At 38.2% G+C, this 18,345-nt stretch overlaps 1 protein-coding gene across 1 annotated transcript; it reads right to left on the bottom strand.

Annotated features, from left to right (window-relative positions):
• On the bottom strand, positions 1-16,518 carry LOC5574715 (NKAP family protein CG6066). Its single transcript, XM_001655244.2, has 2 exons — positions 15,292-16,518; positions 1-294 (listed from the first exon to the last, which is right to left on the bottom strand). The coding sequence occupies exons 1-2, from the start codon at positions 16,386-16,388 to the stop codon at positions 123-125; spliced, it is 1,269 nt and encodes a 422-aa protein (XP_001655294.1). The 5' UTR covers positions 16,389-16,518; the 3' UTR covers positions 1-122.
• Between the last annotated feature and the right edge of the window lie 1,827 nt (positions 16,519-18,345).

Genomic DNA, 18,345 nt, shown 5'->3' with positions numbered 1-18,345 from the left:
TTGTATTGAATTCATTGGCAAGCAATTCTCACCCATTTGTATTTCGATGAGTTAAATTTTTCCTCTTCATAAATATCATTCGCGCTGACTGCACAAAATCCATCAGAAAAATCCAAGCTGAATTAGCGCTTATCGCTGGCCAGTTTGGCGCTGATCATCTCCTTGAACTGCGACAGGATCTTGTTCTCGCGCTTCTGCCGTTCCTCCTTGCTGAACATTGCAAGGGCCCGTTTCTCATCCGCCGAGTAGATCTGGTTTTCCTTACGGATACGCACTGCCTCCATGCGGCGATGTCTGGAAGAGAAGATGAAGATGGATTAGATGTTAAAGGTGTAGAGAAGTGATGAAGAAGTAACAATTGACATTGTTATGAAAAAAAAATCCGAAACGACTTCATCATAAATTAGTCTCGATTCGACATTCATGTCATATCCCTCAGAATCGGGCAATACAAACTGCAAGAAAACAGAGCATGTATTTGTGTGGGTGGAATGGTGGTTCGATTGATGGGATAATGTGTGTGAATGAGAAAAGAGTGAAAGTGGGAAGGTGTGTGTGTGAGACTCAGTATTCGCTCGGGTAGCAGCGGTATCCGTTTAGGATTGTGAGATGATTCTTTCGACTAATGTGCTGGAGTACAGTTGTACAAAAGTTTAGTGCGTGAAAAAAAAAATGGACTCGGACAGCGTGTGCTCCGAATCCGGTGGCTCTCCAGCGCGAGAAGTTGGCTCGGAACACGACATTGGCGCAGAAGTGCCTCCCAAAAAGTAAGTATTGTGTGAAGAAAGTGATGTAAATTGAACAAAAAAAGATGATAACGTAAGGCGTAAAATGGAAGTGTTGGAACAAAAAAAGGCTGAAATACCGGATGCAAAGCCGGCGAGATCGAAGTATTTTCAGTAAAGAAAATAAGCGTCGGACTGTAAGCAAAAAATAATAAAAAAGATTTGGTTGAAAAGTTAAGCTGGAGGAAAAAGTGTTTTTTTTAAATATGATTGTGGAAATTAGAGCTGCTTTTGCAAATTAAGTTGTTGATCATGAATTATGCTAAACAGTTATTGGAAAGAAGCTGGCGAGAAAAAAGGACTGCTTCGTTAATATTAAATATGCAAGCTGGCGAGTTAAAGGACTGCTTGCATGATGGAAATAATTAAAACAATGAGATGGCTGATGTATACGGCAAGCAAGATGGCGAGAATAAGGACTACTTGTCAAATTAATTGTTTTTAAGAATAATTACGTGAAATAGTAAATGAAAAGCTGGCGAGACAAAGGACTGCTTTTTCATTATTTAATACGCAAGCTGGCGAGTTTAAGGACTGCTTGCTTGATAGAAAATATATTAAAAGAATAAATTTTACCGATGTGTTCAGCAGACAAGCTGGCGAGAATAAGGACTGCTTGTCGAAATAATTGTGATAGGTGTAAATTATATAAATTAGTAACCGAAAAGAAGCTGGCGAGTTTAAGGACTGCTTCTTCGATATTTAGAACGCAAGCTGGCGAGTTTAAGGACTGCTTGCATGATAGAAAAAAATTATTAAAAGAATAGATTTGATGAGGAAAATGAAGCCATTATGCGTACAGTTACAAAAGGAGCTACAGATTCACGTGTGCGTACTCTGGCACACAGAAATTGGGTTAGCCAGCGTTCACTCAAGGATCTAATTGACGCAGTGCGAGATTGGGAAGTTGAGCAATCCAACGAGAATGACTTCCAAAGAAGCCAACGAGTAGCCACAATAGCAGCCGTGGCACAGGGCCCGAATGATCGATTCAAACCACCTAATGAATTCAAAATGCGCAACGCGGTGCAGTGGCACAGTGATGGCAGACGCACAGGGTGGCACAACGAAGAAAGGCGATCGAATTTCCGAAGCGGTAGTCGAGGTCGTGGTGGGTTCCGACAAGTTAATCCAAATAGTCAGAGCAACAGCCGCTGCTGTAGATGCGGCAGTATTTATCACATGGAAGCGGAGTGCCGAATGAAGCATAAAGTATGCAACTCATGTGGCAAGTTAGGCCACATCTCGCGCGTTTGTCGAGACCCATCCATGTTCAACAAACAAACCAGAGCCCAGAAACGAAATTGGAGCAATACCGTCAACAATGCTACTGCCTCTACTGCCAAGATTCACAAGTTGGATGAAGCTCTGAATCCAGAGGAACAGGTAATGCAAACGTCTAACGATACTACCTGAATGTTATCGTATACATTATTATCAATCATTTGATTATGTCGTATGGGTTAATGATATAAACTCGATTTTGTAACTTTCAATCATTAAAATGTGTTTTAAATATAATTATCACAACAAAAATAGTAGGGTTTAAATTTTTCATCGCACATAAAATACTCGTAGATACACATGCAAAAAAATGGGAACTGTTTTAATTAGATATGTACGTTGTACATTGCAGGTATCTTCGAGTGTATCAGTCTCTGCGGATGTGTTAGGGAAAATTACCATTCAGAAGGAAGTCCATGAAATAGAAAATCTTCCTATTCTGAATCATAAGCAAACCGAACGTGATGCGATTATTTCTGCAAAAGTTGCGGGCGTAGAAATTAGCTTTTTCATTGATTCCGGAGCGCAAGTAAACACTATCACTAAGCACTACTTCGACGAAATCCTTGCAAATGAGGTTTCAGCAGGACAGTTACGCGACTTGAGATTCTCGACAGATAAACCGCTTAGAGCATATGCATCTGATGTAAACATTGATGTGGTCGCCCAATTTTCAGCAGAATTATACATTTCAGAAGACAGGCCGGTTTTCATGGAAACATTTTACGTGGTTGATGAAATAAGAGCCTTGCTGGGTTTCAATACCGCAACCAGATACAGCGTTCTAGCTGTCGGGCTTAATGTTAATGTTTGTAAGTGGACAGAAGATCCTTGGAAGTGTGAATTGGGAAACATACGTACTGTGACAACTTCACCCCTTAAGCAATTCCCCAAATTCAATATCCCACCAGTACGTCTGAGTTATGATAAGGAAATGCCACCAGCCCGGAATGTGTATACGCATATTCCACCTGCATTCAAAGATCAAACAACACAAAAACTGAACAATTTGCTGCAAACAGGAATAATCGAAGTAGTTACTCCAGAAATGGACAGATCCTTTTGCTCGTCTCTCCTGGTCGTCCCAAAGGGCAAAGACGATATTCGGTTAGTCATAGATTTACGAGGGCCGAATCGCTGCATTCACAGGACTCCCTTCAAAATGCCAACCTTTGAATCTATCGTAATGCAACTGCATGGTGCCAAATGGTTTTCGACCATTGATTTAACAAATGCGTTTTTTCATGTGGAGCTCGACGAAAGCTCTCGGCACTTAACCAATTTTTTCGCTGGTGACGGTCTGTATAGATATCGGAGGTTGCCATTTGGATTATCGAACGCACCGGATATCTTTCAAGAAATTGTTCAAGTAGGCATATTGAACGGTTGTAAAGGAGTCGTAAACTATTTGGACGATTTCCTTATATTTGGGGCTACGGAAGAGGAGCATGATGACAATCTCGCTGAAGTAATGAAGCGCCTGGAGAACCACAATGTTCAAATAAACCTTAAGAAATGTGCAATTCGCCAACAGGAGGTTGATTTTCTTGGAAGGATGGAAAGTGGAAAGTGGAATCAGAAAAATATTCTGCCATTCAGAATTTCCGAACGCCAATTACAATTGCGGAAGTGAAAAGCTTTCTAGGTCTCATCAACTTTGTCGAAAGATTCATCCCTCAACGAGCAGATAGAACTCGAAAGTTGCGAGAATTAGCGAAATCAGAGACATTATATTGGAATGAAGAACTGGAAGAGGAATTCGAATATTTGCGAAACGAAGCTTTGAATAAGATAAGTACCATAGGGTACTAGAGCAGACAAGATAGAACAGAGCTCTATGTAGATGCTTCACCATACGGTCTCGGTGCCGTATTGGTTCAGTTCGACAAAGATTCAGTTCCACGGGTTATCGCATGCGCTTCAAAGGCTCTTTCAACGGCAGAGCTAAAATACCCTCAAACACAAAAAGAAGCACTAGCTATGGTGTGGGGTGTGGAGCGCTTCTCAATGTATCTGATGAACATTTCTTTTGTAATACGGACGGATGCTGAATCGAACGAATTCATTTTCAATGGGATGCACAGAATCGGCAAACGCGCGGTGTCTAGAGCAGAGGCATGGGCATTAAGACTGCAACCTTATAATTTTCGGTAAATAATATTGTTTGTCAAAGTAGACATATTGATAAAAATATATACACATTTTTTTCATATCATTATCTATAGAGTTGAGCGGGTTTCGGGCGATATGAACGTAGCAGATGCTCTATCTAGGCTGGTGATACAATCTCAATCCGAGACGTTCGACGAAGCAAGTGATAGACATCTTCTTTTTCACATTGACGCGGGATCTTTGGAAATTTCTTGGAACGAAATAGAAACATTCGCTGAAAGTGATGAGGAGTTCTCCAAAGTAAGATTAGCAATTCAGTCAGGCTTATGGGAACCCGGTTTTCGTAAATATGAATCGCAGGAGAAGGAACTCCGAATACTCGGATCTATGTTGTTTAAGGGAGACCGTATCATCTTGCCTTCAGCGCTGCGCAATAAAGCCATACAATCCGCCCACCGAGGCCATGTTGGCATTGGTTCCACTAAGAGGATTTTACGAGAGTATTTCTGGTGGCCTGGGATGAGCTCAGAAGCAGCCGGTTTTGTTAAGCAATGTGAAACCTGTTTACAACTTTCGCGCAAAAACCCACCGATACCTCTCACAAGCCGGGAATTGCCGAATGGGCCCTGGGAAATCCTTCAAGTGGATTTTTATACCGACAAAGAATTCGGTCATGGAGAATTCCTCGTTGTAGTCGATACGTACTCACGTTACTTGCACGTAGTTGAAATGAGAAGTATAGATGCGGATAGCACGAATACGGCTTTAAATCAAATTTTTGAAGTATGGGGATTACCCTTAGCCATCCAAAGCGATAACGGTCCGCCTTTTCACAGTGAAAAGTTCGTGAGAGCGTGGGAATCCAAAGGAGTACGAATCCGGAAATCCATTCCGCTACATGCGCAATCAAATGGTGCAGTTGAGCGCCAAAATAAGGGAATCAAGGATGCTTTAGCGGCATCAAAGCTTGAGCAATATATTTCAGTTCACAACAAGGTCAGGCCGTTGTCGCGACTGGGAGTCACACCGTTCGAGCTCTTAGTGGGCTGGAAATGCCGAGGCGTGTTTCCGTGCTTGTGGGAAACGAACTGTTCAGAAATGGATCGGAATGAAATCAGAGAAAAAGATGCAGATTCGAAATTACAGAGCAAACAGTATGCTGATTTCAAACGCGGTGCTAAGGAATCGAGCATCAAGGTTGGAGATGTAGTTATAGTGTCGGTAGCAAAGCGATTGAAGTCAGACCCGACTTTTGGATCTGAGAGATTTACAGTTGTTACAAGGCAAGGAGCTAAAATTGTCATTAGAAGTGACAGAGGAGTTACGTTTTCGAGAAATTTACAAGATGTGAAGCTAGCGCCGCAGCAGCCAAGAGAAATTTCAGATGATAGGACGATTGATCAGAATGATTTGTTTGATTCAAGACCACAAAGAACACGGAAGTTACCAAATCGGTTAAACGATATGCATTTGTACCACATTTTTCAGTAAATAAGTAAAAGCAAACAGTCATGTAAATGAAAATAAGGAAATCAGAAAGAAATAAATGGAATGATAAAGGTTCAATGAAATTGTTGAAGTTTCTTTGATTTTTTTAAAAACAAAATATCTGAATTGAAAAACTTGATTGAAATAACTGAATAAGGAAATAAGAGTAGAGGTGGTAGGTATTGTAGAGAAGTGATGAAGAAGTAACAATTGACATTGTTATGAAAAAAAATCCGAAACGACTTCATCATAAATTAGTCTCGATTCGACATTCATGTCATATCCCTCAGAATCGGGCAATACAAACTGCAAGAAAACAGAGCATGTATTTGTGTGGGTGGAATGGTGGTTCGATTGATGGGATAATGTGTGTGAATGAGAAAAGAGTGAAAGTGGGAAGGTGTGTGTGTGAGACTCAGTATTCGCTCGGGTAGCAGCGGTATCCGTTTAGGATTGTGAGATGATTCTTTCGACTAATGTGCAAGAGTACAGTTGTACAAAAGTTTAGTGCGTGAAAAAAAAAATGGACTCGGACAGCGTGTGCTCCGAATCCGGTGGCTCTCCAGCGCGAGAAGTTGGCTCGGAACACGACAAAAGGCTCAAGCTCTTTTGGACATTACGGAGCCGAATTGAATTGAAATAATTGACAGAATCATATTTTTCTTATGGAAACACCGTACAAATATATGTAATGTTTAGCTTTCGGTAGTTGTTAAACTTCCACTCGGCTGGTTAGCCGTAGAACCACGATTCATAATTAAAAACAAGTACTAATTTAGGTATTTGCCCCGTAGAATTATTATTTTTCAGAGAGTTGTCAATGATATGTTTTATTACAGAAATCCCTGAAAACTTCCGGCCAAAACAAACTGTAATGAATGTACGACGCTTTGTTCATTAAAACGAAAGTAGTCTTTATTCAGCTATAATTCACATCTTGCTACACGTTTTACTCTCGTTCTGACAACTAACAAAAGCCTCGATATAAACATTGCGAGGGGTCGCCTGATGCTTCAGATTACTATCGTCACACAAACTTTATACAGCTCCCGCTTAATACAGGGCGCTCATTAATTGGATTGCTAAGCCGTATACTAGAGTAATTTCGACTATTATCGGCAACAATAATGGGGTCCTAAAGCCCTGTCCCAATTTTAGTATCAAACGCTTAAGTTTAGAGCAGAAACATATGTTTACTCAATTTTTAAATGGTTTTCATTGGTTTAAGTACAAAAAAAATTTTTTTTTATGATTTTTGAGATTTTGTCACACCCCTTGGTTTAAACTCAAATTCTGGGTATATTTTGTTTTCCGTGTCCCTTCCGAAATGTCACATAGGAACTACCCTAGTGTTAAAACTATAAGCCCTATGGAATTTTTGTCGAAAAAGTGAATGTCAAATATGATTACAAGTCTCAAGGTTCATATTTGGAACTAGTGATCCTTTATAGAGAGATAAGCGGAAGTAAAATTGAATGTTTTGGCAACAGACCAGCAGTGCTGATTTTGCTCGGCGTCGAGAATAATATTGTAACACGGACATGACTTCCTCATTGCTATAAAATGTATTTTGTTTCGTTATAGATCTTTGAGCTACATATCAAAACTAATAAACAGCCAAAAAATCAAAAACCAAAATCGCATTGACAAAAAATCAAAAAAGTAAAATATTTCACTTATTTTGCTTCATGCAAAATTACTTTTACCGAAATAATTTCAAGCGGATTGCAATTCTCCTCAAGAAAAGTTCAAAACAAACATAACGCATGTTCGTTTGGCTCACACTTTGACAGCTCTCGTTATTTCGGTTAAAGTAATTTTGCATGAAGCAAAATAAGTGAAATATTTTACTTTTTTGATTTTTTGTCAATGCGATTTTAGTTTTTGATTTTTTGGCTGTTTATTAGTTTTGATATGTAGCTCAAAGATCTATAACGAAACAAAATACATTTTATAGCAATGAGGAAGTCATGTCCGTGTTACAATATTATTCTCGACGCCGAGCAAAATCAGCACTGCTGGTCTGTTGCCAATACATTCAATTTTACTTCCGCTTATCTCTCTATAAAGGATCACTACCTCAGATGAATCACTTATTGAATGTATGGAGGAATTGCTGGAAGAGTTCTTGATAGATTTCCAGGAATAATCCCTGGAAGAATTTGGGGGGAATTCCTGATATAAACCGCATATTATTTCAAATTTAAATTCATATGAAAATGATTGGAGAAATAACTAAACATCAACGTAGAAACTACTGAGAATTTCTTCCAGAACTCTGGAACAAAACTATTGGAGATTTTCTTATAAAACTCCTGTAGAAATCTTCGAATAATCTGCTAGAGTTAAGGTACCGCGGGGCAAGTGGGAACGAAAAAAAACGATAGTTCAAACAAATTGTTCAATAACATTTTCAAATGTCAATATTTTTCAAATCCAACAACACAATCACGTTTTGGCAACATATTTGCTGGTGTTTGCATGAAACTAATCGAATAATTTCGAAATTGTGAAAACCTTGGAAGAAAGTTTTAGAATGAGCCATTGGACGCAGTTGCCTCGCTAAACGGGGCAAGTGGGACACATTCAGTTTCATGCGTCAATCCACATAAGTAAGTCAAGCATTAAAATAATAGGATTGATAAGTCATAGATTTTTAATTTTAAGTACATATTTGATGTACATAAGGGATCAACCATAAAATTCTTTACGTTTTAGGAAGAAACCCTTTGTTTAATAGTATGTTATCTCACATTTAATATTAACTGAAAATTCCTCAATAAAAGCGTAAAGAGGAATTAAACATGTTCAAAATATATCATTAATTAGTTGTTTATTAAAATGTAGCACATAAACAATCAATAATTGACGAAATTATAAATATGTTTTGTTATTATTTATATACATGGCAGAAAACCACCTTATGGGATGGAATTGTTTTCCATCACTACTTAATTTGGTAGAAATAACAAATAAAGTTCAAATAAAATAGAAAAGTAATCGTTATCATGATGCATTTCAAATTTCAGCTGTGTGTTTGTTCAATTTTGAAGTCGTATTTCAAAAATAAAAAATAAATTAAAAAATAAAGATTAATAACACTTTTCTTCTCCCTATTATGCAATTACGTAATTTGAGGTTGATCTTTTTTTATAAAAATCATTTTTTTTTTTAATGTTTTAGTGCTACTCTTTAGGAAAATGTATGAAACGTGTACGAAAAGTTTTGATTCTGGTTTTTGTTTTGATAGGTCCCACTTACCCCAGGTACAAATATATTTTGGGGTAAGATAGACCATCGAAAATTTCATATGAAATGAAAACAAAATACTGGTTTATCGTTAGTAGCTTGTAATAATACTTAATAATATAGCTTACTGATGGAAATTCGATTAAAAACACATTTATTTTTTGCGAGTCAATGCAAGACGTGAAACGTGTCACAATTTATCATGCAAGTTGAAAATGGCGCTGAACTGACAACTGTTACATGAACCACATGGTAATAAAAATTACAATATGTTTAGTACTAAATACATTCCTTGTCATTGTATCCTCAACTTTCTAGAAGAATACCCCCATGAAAAACTTTTCCTAGTTGAGCTATGACGAAACGCCCCACTTACCCCGGATTCTCACTTGCCCCGGGGTACCTTACAACTGAAAAAATCGGTGGAGAACTGAAATTGGTGTTAAAATCTCTGACTGAAATCCTAAAAAAGCATTTTGGAAAATTTTCAGAGAAATTCCTGTGGCAATTTCTTGTTAGATATTTCGAATAAGAATTCCAGAAAGGGTGAAAAAACAGTGACTTTAAAGACTATTTGGTTGAAAAAAAAAGAAACTTTAGAGACCTTTCATTACAAATAGGGACTTCGTTGACACTTGCATTAAAATAGAGTCTCTAATTATGCAAATTCAGTGGTAATCTGAAGTTATAAAACGCCGAAATTTCCCTCAACGGTGAATTCAGCAACGTAGGAAACTATTGGTGTACACTAATCTTTCAATTTTATGTAAAAATTACTAACAATTTGCCGTACTTCTAGTGTAGATAGAAAATCCTTGAAGTTTATCAGAAATTCGCAGTAAATATTCTCAGATATGCCTTTTAACATGAATCCGAACTGAAAAAAAAACTTTTCCAACATAGAGCCATAGTTTCGGTGGCGTCCTACGAAAGTTTGTTTGGACAGTGTTTCGCATTTTTATCAAGGGGGGACATATTATGTTTTGTATCTACTCTAACTTTAGCCAATTTGCTACAAATTTTATTACTTCTGTAGATTTGACAAAGATAAAACATTTGTGGACATTAACTGGAACTGAGAGTAAAGAAAAAACCAGGAACTAAGAACTGGGCTTACTTTTATTAGTTTGGGAATCTACAATCTTGCTTTCTACTCTAAGCATGTTTTATGCTTAACAAATAACAAACTGAACAATTGAGAAACTCAACAGAAAGTTTTTATGATTAAAAAGATGTTTTGCTACATATAGGACACAGTCTGATTAAAAAAAAACCCTTACAATAAGCGAAATTTCCTTAGTACCTTAGGTATTTTAGGTTGAATTAAATTCCCTGATAATAGTAGATACTCTGAGTTCCATCCTGACATAGTTTCGACTTGATTCTTGGTAAATTCCACCAGATTCCTGTTGAGTTCCTCAACACAACCTTAGAAATTTCTCGTCGAACTGTTGGCAGGATTCACTGGTTTCGCTAGACCCTTGCAAGATCACGGAGAACATTCTTTACGGATATCTAACTAGGCAAAAGTTCCTGGCGAAATGTTCAACAAAATCTTCCCACGACCGTTGTTTGGCCCCTATAAAGCTCATCAGCAAATTTCTTAAAACTTAATTCAAAGCTGTGGTTTTGGAAAGAACTTCGCAGATCAATTGAGGATATCTGAAGAAATGTTTCAAATTTTGTGGTTATATTTGGTTGTTTCAGAATTCTTTATCATACTCCAAGGAATATCTTTGACACATTAAAAGCCTAAGTTCCTGTTGATTTTTTCTCAACTGCTAGATTTTTTTTTATTGAATTTTACCTAATTTTATCAATAATGGCTTGAAAAACTTTTTGGTAGACTGCAGATGATCATAGCAGAATTTTTGAAATCTTTGCTGGACTACAGACGTGAAATTTAGATGTGCCTGCCAAAGCCACTATGGGCTAGAAATCAAAATTTCGCGATAAAAGTCCAAAAATCTTTTTTTAATAAAATTAATCAATGAAATGAATTTCTCATTCTTGGAAATATGTGTGATTGTATACCAACTATCTTATTTGATTTATTACATTATTTCATTGTACTCTATGGAGGTCAAATTTGTTCAAACTGAAAAACTTGTATTTCAGCCTATTATTAGAAAATTTGGTTTGAGGGGAAAAAAGGCAAGAAAAATAATTGTGTGTTCATTTTTCGAAAGCAAATTGGGTGCATTTCACATGTGTGATATAAAAATAATGTTAACTTTAAATTTAACCACTGATTTTACAATGTACCAGTAATGTTTACTATATTTTTACTAGTTCGGCTTGAAAGTTTAGTAATTCCACCGTATTCGGCTTGCAACCAGTTTGAGGTGGAAGCCTAGACTCCACTCTTTCTTGTGCTACCAAAAGTTTTTGCATATATTTGCGGATGGCCGAGATACAGCGGTCCAAGTACAAGCGATAATTTAGTTAATTTTTTACCCTATATTTAAAACTTTGCTGTTTGTAATACAACCCAACCAATTGAATAAGTTTGATTGGTATAAAAACAACTAAAGCTGTCATAATTAATTACTTTTCAGCAAGGGTCCGTTCAAGAGCTAAGTGATATTCAGAAATCTAGGTAGAGTCGATAAAAAAATCACAAAAAAAAATATATTTTATTATTTTCTTTTGGGTCCATGTTATATATGGTATGATACGACCATAACAGAGGAATCTGTTTGAGGCTTCCATTATACCGACTTAAACGTGGTTTCTGGACAACCTTCAGGGTAAGATAAAAGACTTTTGAAGAATGAAACGGCTGAAGTTGTTGTATGTCTATGTTTTTATACAAATCGCAATGGCATCAATTTAATATAGATATTTAGTAGAAATTTTCTAAAAAGAATCTTCCAACCCTGCTGATTATTTATTTGAACCAGGATTGAATCATTGGTATAACATTTTACAAAAGTTATAAAAATCAAGTAGAAACATCCATAGCCTGCCCGTTTTTAAATTTGGTGGATCACTAAGAGTGAATTGATGTTAGGAAATAATAGATAATAAAATAATTAGGCAACATCATGTACTATTCTCCTATTGGCGATCAAAAGTGAGGCAAGTTTGCGAAAGTTTCTTAAATCTAAATGATTATTTACGGTTTTCTGTGCCTTAAATTGCAAAAATTTTGTCATTTAAATGATTGTGGTGATTTTTCTTCCAAAGTTATCACTAGAAATTTTGACTACAGTGCACTAATCGCTATTCCAGAAAAGCGCCATCTACGTATTTTTGCTTTCCGTTAAATAACCAATACCACGTTGGTAAATCAGAAAAAACGAAAATAATAAAAAGATTAAAACAAAACTTTAAAGGCAGCACCAAATGACCAGGTCACAGGCCATCAATGAAGAAAAGTAAGAAAATCGTTTGAATCCTTTTAATTTGCTACCAGATATATTGGCAACTTAAGGTGAAACAGTTTGGAATCAACTTCTAAGATTGCACTAAAACTTCAAAGGCACAAATCTAGCGAAAAAAGCATCCAACATCCGTGCTCTTCTTATTTTGGCTTTGTGCACTAGCAGAAAGCTTAAAATAAGAAAATCAGAAACGTTTTCCAACTATTTATCCAGTTTAGTGCCTTTGAAAACGTGAGTAGGGGCACAAGTCGGCCATTGTGCCGGCCATCTTTGGATTCCGAGATGTTTCACCTTAAGCGTAATATTGTCGGGAGAATGTTAGTGGTTTGAGCATATGAACTATTAAATTGTGCATAAACGAATCATCTAATTTCGTTAAAAGTGAATGAAGATAAAGAATTCTGCATGATTTATTTCAATTTAAAATCAATCATATATTAAATCTACACAAAAATTCATGATTATCATACAACAATTTCCTGCATGTATTTATGTAATGAAGTCCAAAAAATGGTGTGAACTGGATGCTCTGATGTTTGAACACATCAAATAAGGCCTTCATTACAGCTAAAATATTTCTGACTATAATGTTTCGAAAGCGAATTGGTCACTTTTTAAAACAATATAGCTCCTTAAAATATTATTTTAGGTTATGTAGTACAGTAATATGTACAGTGAAAGCAAAGCGTTATATAAATTTGATAGTTAATATGATGAATTATATGCAATTATACTGTGAAAGACTAATAAGTATGTTGAATAAATAGTTGTCAATGCATTCCAAACAACTATGACTTCATGATCACATTTTTCAGGCATTTTCAACTGTTCTGAGAAATTAATAGTGTACCTTCAGAATACTTTGAAATGTATGAATCATGTCTTTGAAAATGTACAATGCATTTTGTAATATGATGTACAAGCGAATTTGAATATTTAATACCATAATTAACATATTTCTCCAAATATTCATAGTCCTTACAAATATTCTCAATTTGATTTAAAATGCATATCAGTCGTCCCAAATGCGTCTTTTATATGTTTTCTTAAGTTTGTTTTACTTTTAGGTTGGTTTTTGTTCATTTTTAAAGTGTTTGGAATTTTGTCGCGAAATTTTGATTTCTGGTCCATAGTGCAAAGATATCTATTTCTCGATTACTTTTTCAAATCGACGTAAGTAACTTTCATTCGGTTTTGAGAAAATTAATTCAGAAGAATCACAACCTGTCTTCTAAAACTGTTTTAAAATGAATCACCTTTTTCACATTTTTTCGCCGTGTACATTGCTTAAATTTTGCATACAGTAAGCTCGCATTAAAAAACTAGGGAGTTCCTGTTATTACCCACAAAAAATAAATTTACAAAATGATAAGCCGATTTATTCAGTTACTTTCGACGTTTTTGTACCAGTGTAAAATCGGCTCAAGTAGTGTTTTGTTTTGATTCGTGGTTAAGTCACTTTGTCTCTCCATACAGCGGAGCGGCGAAAGTAGTGGTTAGGTAGCGAAAGTTGAAAATCTTACTTTCGTCTTTTTGTAATTCCGGAAAGTAAAAGTTCTAAAAGTGAATAATCGAGTTGGTTTAGAGCAAAATGTGTAGAATTTCGTCTGCGAAACACGTAGAATCGATAAAATAAGTTTGTATACTTTTTTGACTTGAGTCTGTTCGAATAAGTTTTCGAGAGTTTCAGAAGACAGGTTGTGATTCTTCTGAATTAATTTTCTCAGAACCGTATGAAAGTTACTTACGTCGATTTGAAAAAGTAATCGAGATTTGTTTATAACGGCGCCGGGCAAGTCCTTACAGTCAGTTGGCATGGGGAAGAAATCTGGACAAACATTTGAAAAGGGCCCAAAAGGTCTTGAGCATTTTATTAGAAACGTTGCGTTGTCCAGAAATGTTAGTGTGTAATGTTTGTTCTAGAGACCGAGAATAACTCTGCATCTCCGCATTCAACACGGGAAGGGTATTGATTAGTGAGGGAGAAAAAAGATCTGGGAGCCACCCTTGGCCGGTGATGCGATGCGATTCATGGATAAGGAGGAACAATACGACTCTTACACTAGTTTTGCATTTTTGTCTCGCAGTGAAAAGATTTTATCAGAAGATTGAATAATTCTCGAAAACTTATTCATACAGACTCAAGTCAAAAAAGTATACAAACTTACTTTATCGATCCTACGTGTTAAGCAGGCGGAATTCTACACGTACCGCTCTGTACCAACTCAACTTTTCACTGTTAGAACGTTTAATTTCCGGATTTACAAAACGACGAAAGTAACATTTTCAACTTTCGCAACCTAACCACTACTTTCGCCGCCCCGCTGTATGGAGAGACAAAGTGACTTAACCACGAATCAAAACAAAACACTACTTGAGCCGATTTTACACTGGTAGAAAAACGTCGAAAGTAACTGAATGAAACGGCTTATCATTTTCTTATAGTTATTTTTGTGGGAAATAATAGAAACTACCTAGTTTTTGAACGTGAGCTGAGTGTATGCAAAATTTGAGCGAAGTACGCGGCAAAAAAATGTTAAAAAAGTGATTCATTTTAAAACAGTTTTAGAAGATATATTGTGATTTTTCCTAATTAATTATCTCAAAACCGTATAAAAGTTACTTACGTCGATTTGAAAAAGTAATCGAGAATTGTCTTTCATAATGTCGAACTATTCAAAGGATAGTTTTACTAATGACGAAACCGGAAGGTATACTGAAGTTATATGAAACATAAATAAGGGTTCATGCCGACACTTGTAGAGTCGAATCATCCATAGTTTGTTTGAAACTTACATAAACGTAACATTGCCACGACAAAAATGTGTTATCGTAAGCATAAAACGAGCTCACCAGTTGACTTTAATACGTCTTTTCCAAGAATGTTCTGCAAAATACGCAGACTTAGTAACAATTCATTAAACCAAAAAGTTCAATTAACCAAAATTATCAAAGCTCTCAAAATAATGTTTCCATTAAAAACTCACCTGCTTCCACTCATCACGTATCCCACGTCCTCGAAGTTCGCAATCTCGTCCGACGTCAGCCCGATCTCACCTCGCCGGGGAATGCGTTTACCCTCGGTTACATAAGCGGCCATCGCCGCACCCTCTCCCGGTAACAGCGCCCGCCCAAAGTCCTTCTGGCTCAGATTGCCACTGGTTTTGATTGGTCCCACAACGCCATCGCCAAGCTGTTGATCCTCCTCTACCTCCCCTGACCGGGAAGTTGCCTTACTACTGGATTTGCCAACCAAGGACTTCTCGACCCATTCCTCTTCCGGCTCACTTTCCCCTGAGGATGAAGATGAGGATTCCGAAGAGGACACCTTTTTCTTTTTCTTCTTGGAGTGCTTGTCCTTTTTGCGGTGTTTTTTGCTGGATTTCTTCTTTTTCTTATCCTTCTTGTCGCTGCCCTTCTTTTTCTTCTTCTTCACCTTCTTGGCGGCCTTTTTGGAGGATTTTTTGTCCATGACCAGTTCCTTCTCATCATCGGAAGATTCCTTTGGAGAAGGAGAATCTGCCCAGGCAATGGGAGCCCCTTCCTCCCCAATGATTTCCCGCTGCAATCGCCTGGATTGCATGAAATCGTCATTCATGCTGCTTCCGGCGCCTCCTCCTCGATCCTTTCCCCATCCCAATCCGGCTCGTCGACTCCGGTCCCCATCTCCCTGGGACTGCTTCTCCTGGTACATGTCGTGTTCCCATCTGCGACCGCCAGAGGATGATTCCCCCGCGCCATCCCTACTTCCGCTGGGACCATCCCTCGTCGAACTGTGACCATTATTCTGGCGGGATTTGTCCCGGGATCGAGATCTTCTGTCTCGTTCTCGATCACGATCCCTGGATCGGGACCGCCTTCGATCGCGATCTCGCTTTTGATGCCTCTTCACCGGCGACCTCGAATCCGACTTGTTCCGGTTGTTGCGCTTACGGTTTCTATCCCTGGAGCGGTCACTGCTGCTGCTGCTTCCGGTGCTACTACTGCTGGAACTGCGGGAATCGGAACTGGAATCACGACGCTTCTTTTTCTTGCGTTCGTCGTCCCGACGGGAGGTTCGCTCCCGCGAACGACTGCGGCCCATTTTTACAGGTTTTATACAAGTATTTTTCACTCAATTATTGATTACTAACTTCTGATAAACGTTTTTTAAACAATGTTTGTCACGCACTTGCACTTTTTTCTGGCAGAAAACAAAACATTCGATGTTTTCAATGTTTTCCTAAAATTGAAATGTCAATTGACGGGACTCAAGCATCAACTAATCAAGAATCTTTTTTTTATGCACGCTAAAATTGAGTAGTTCAAAATGCACACTTAAGTTAAGGGCAACTTCACCGGTGATCCACACGCTAAGATCAGTCTACCCAAATATGGGTAAAGTTTACCCATAATCACCGAAAAGTGCATACACTCATTTTATGGGTAGAGTAGGGTTTACCTATAAATAGGTAAACTACCACTACCCATATATGGGTATTCGGGCGCATAATAAATTATTCGAAAAATACGCATATATGAGTAATTCAATCTTGTTTTTATAATTTTATCTCTCATAATTATTTAGAAATAAATTAAATTTTGTGATAACCATAAAAATTCACACTTTATTAAAAAATGAATCCTAAGAGCAACTTTAACGGTGCGCGACTAAACTAAATTACATTGCGCAGCATCATAACGCTGATCCGTACCGGGCGCTGCTAACCGGGGTAGCAAAAAGACAGCGCTGCTTTCGGGAAGCATCGGGTGAGCAAATTTAGTTGCGCGATAGTAGCGCTGCTATTCGATATTAATTTAAGCATACAGTGGGAGTTCTGAGATTCTGGTGGGAATTTCGAAAATTTGATGCGCATAAAGTGGAAATTATGAAATTTTGGGAATTCGAGTAAAATTTCAAGGTTTTTTAAGAATACTAGGAATCTGATGTGATTATTGGAAATCCGGGAGAAATTTTTGATATACTCGATTCCTCGAAAGAATTTATATTTCAGGATTTCACCTCGAATCTTTGGAATTCCAACCGGAAACCTCGGGATTCCAACAAGAATTCTTGGGATTCCAACCGGAATCTTTAGGATTCCAACCAGATTTCAACTGGAATCCTCGGGATTCCGACTGGAATCCTCGGGAATCCTCGGAAATCCGACTGGAATCCTCGGGATTCCGATTGGAATCCTTGGGATTCCGACTGGAATCCTAGGGATTCCGACTGGAATCCTAGGGATTCCGACTGGAATCCTAGGGATTCCGACTGGAATCCTAGGGATTCCGACTGGAATCCTAGGGATTCCGACTGGAATCCTAGGGATTCCGACTGGAATCCTCGGGATTCCGACTGGAATCCTCGGGATTCCGACTGGAATCCTCGGGATTCCGACTGGAATCCTCGGGATTCCGACTGGAATCCTCGGGATTCCGACTGGAATCCTCGGGATTCCGACTGGAATCCTCGGGATTCCGACTGGAATCCTCGGGATTCCGACTGGAATCCTCGGGATTCCGAATGGAATCCTCGGGATTCCGAATGGAATCCTCGGGATTCCGAATGGAATCCTCGGGATTCCGAATGGAATCCTCGGGATTCCGACTGGAATCCTCGGGATTCCGACTGGAATCCTCGGGATTCCGACTGGAATCCTCGGGATTCCGACTGGAATCCTCGGGATTCCGACTGGAATCCTCGAGATTCCGACTGGAATCCTCGGGATTCCGACTGGAATCCTCGGGATTCCGACTGGAATCCTCGGGATTCCGGTTGGAATCCTCAGGATTCCGGTTGGAATCCTCAGGATTTCGGTTGGAATCCTCGGGATTCCGGTTGGAATCCTCAGGATTCCGGTTGGAATCCTCAGGATTTCGGTTGGAATCCTCGGGATTCCGGTTGGAATCCTCAGGATTCCGGTTGGAATCCTCAGGATTCCGACTGGAATCCTCAGGATTCCGACTGGAATCCTCAGGATTCCGGTTGTAATCCTCAGGATTCCGGTTGGAATCCTCAGGATTCCGGTTGGAATCCTCAGGATTCCGGTTGGAATCCT

The sequence above is a fragment of the Aedes aegypti genome, chromosome 1 (genome assembly GCF_002204515.2).
Source record: "Aedes aegypti strain LVP_AGWG chromosome 1, AaegL5.0 Primary Assembly, whole genome shotgun sequence".
NCBI classification, from domain to species: domain Eukaryota; kingdom Metazoa; phylum Arthropoda; class Insecta; order Diptera; family Culicidae; genus Aedes; species Aedes aegypti.
Note: the sequence above shows the minus strand (reverse complement) of the source record. Positions and strands in the feature narration are given on the sequence as shown.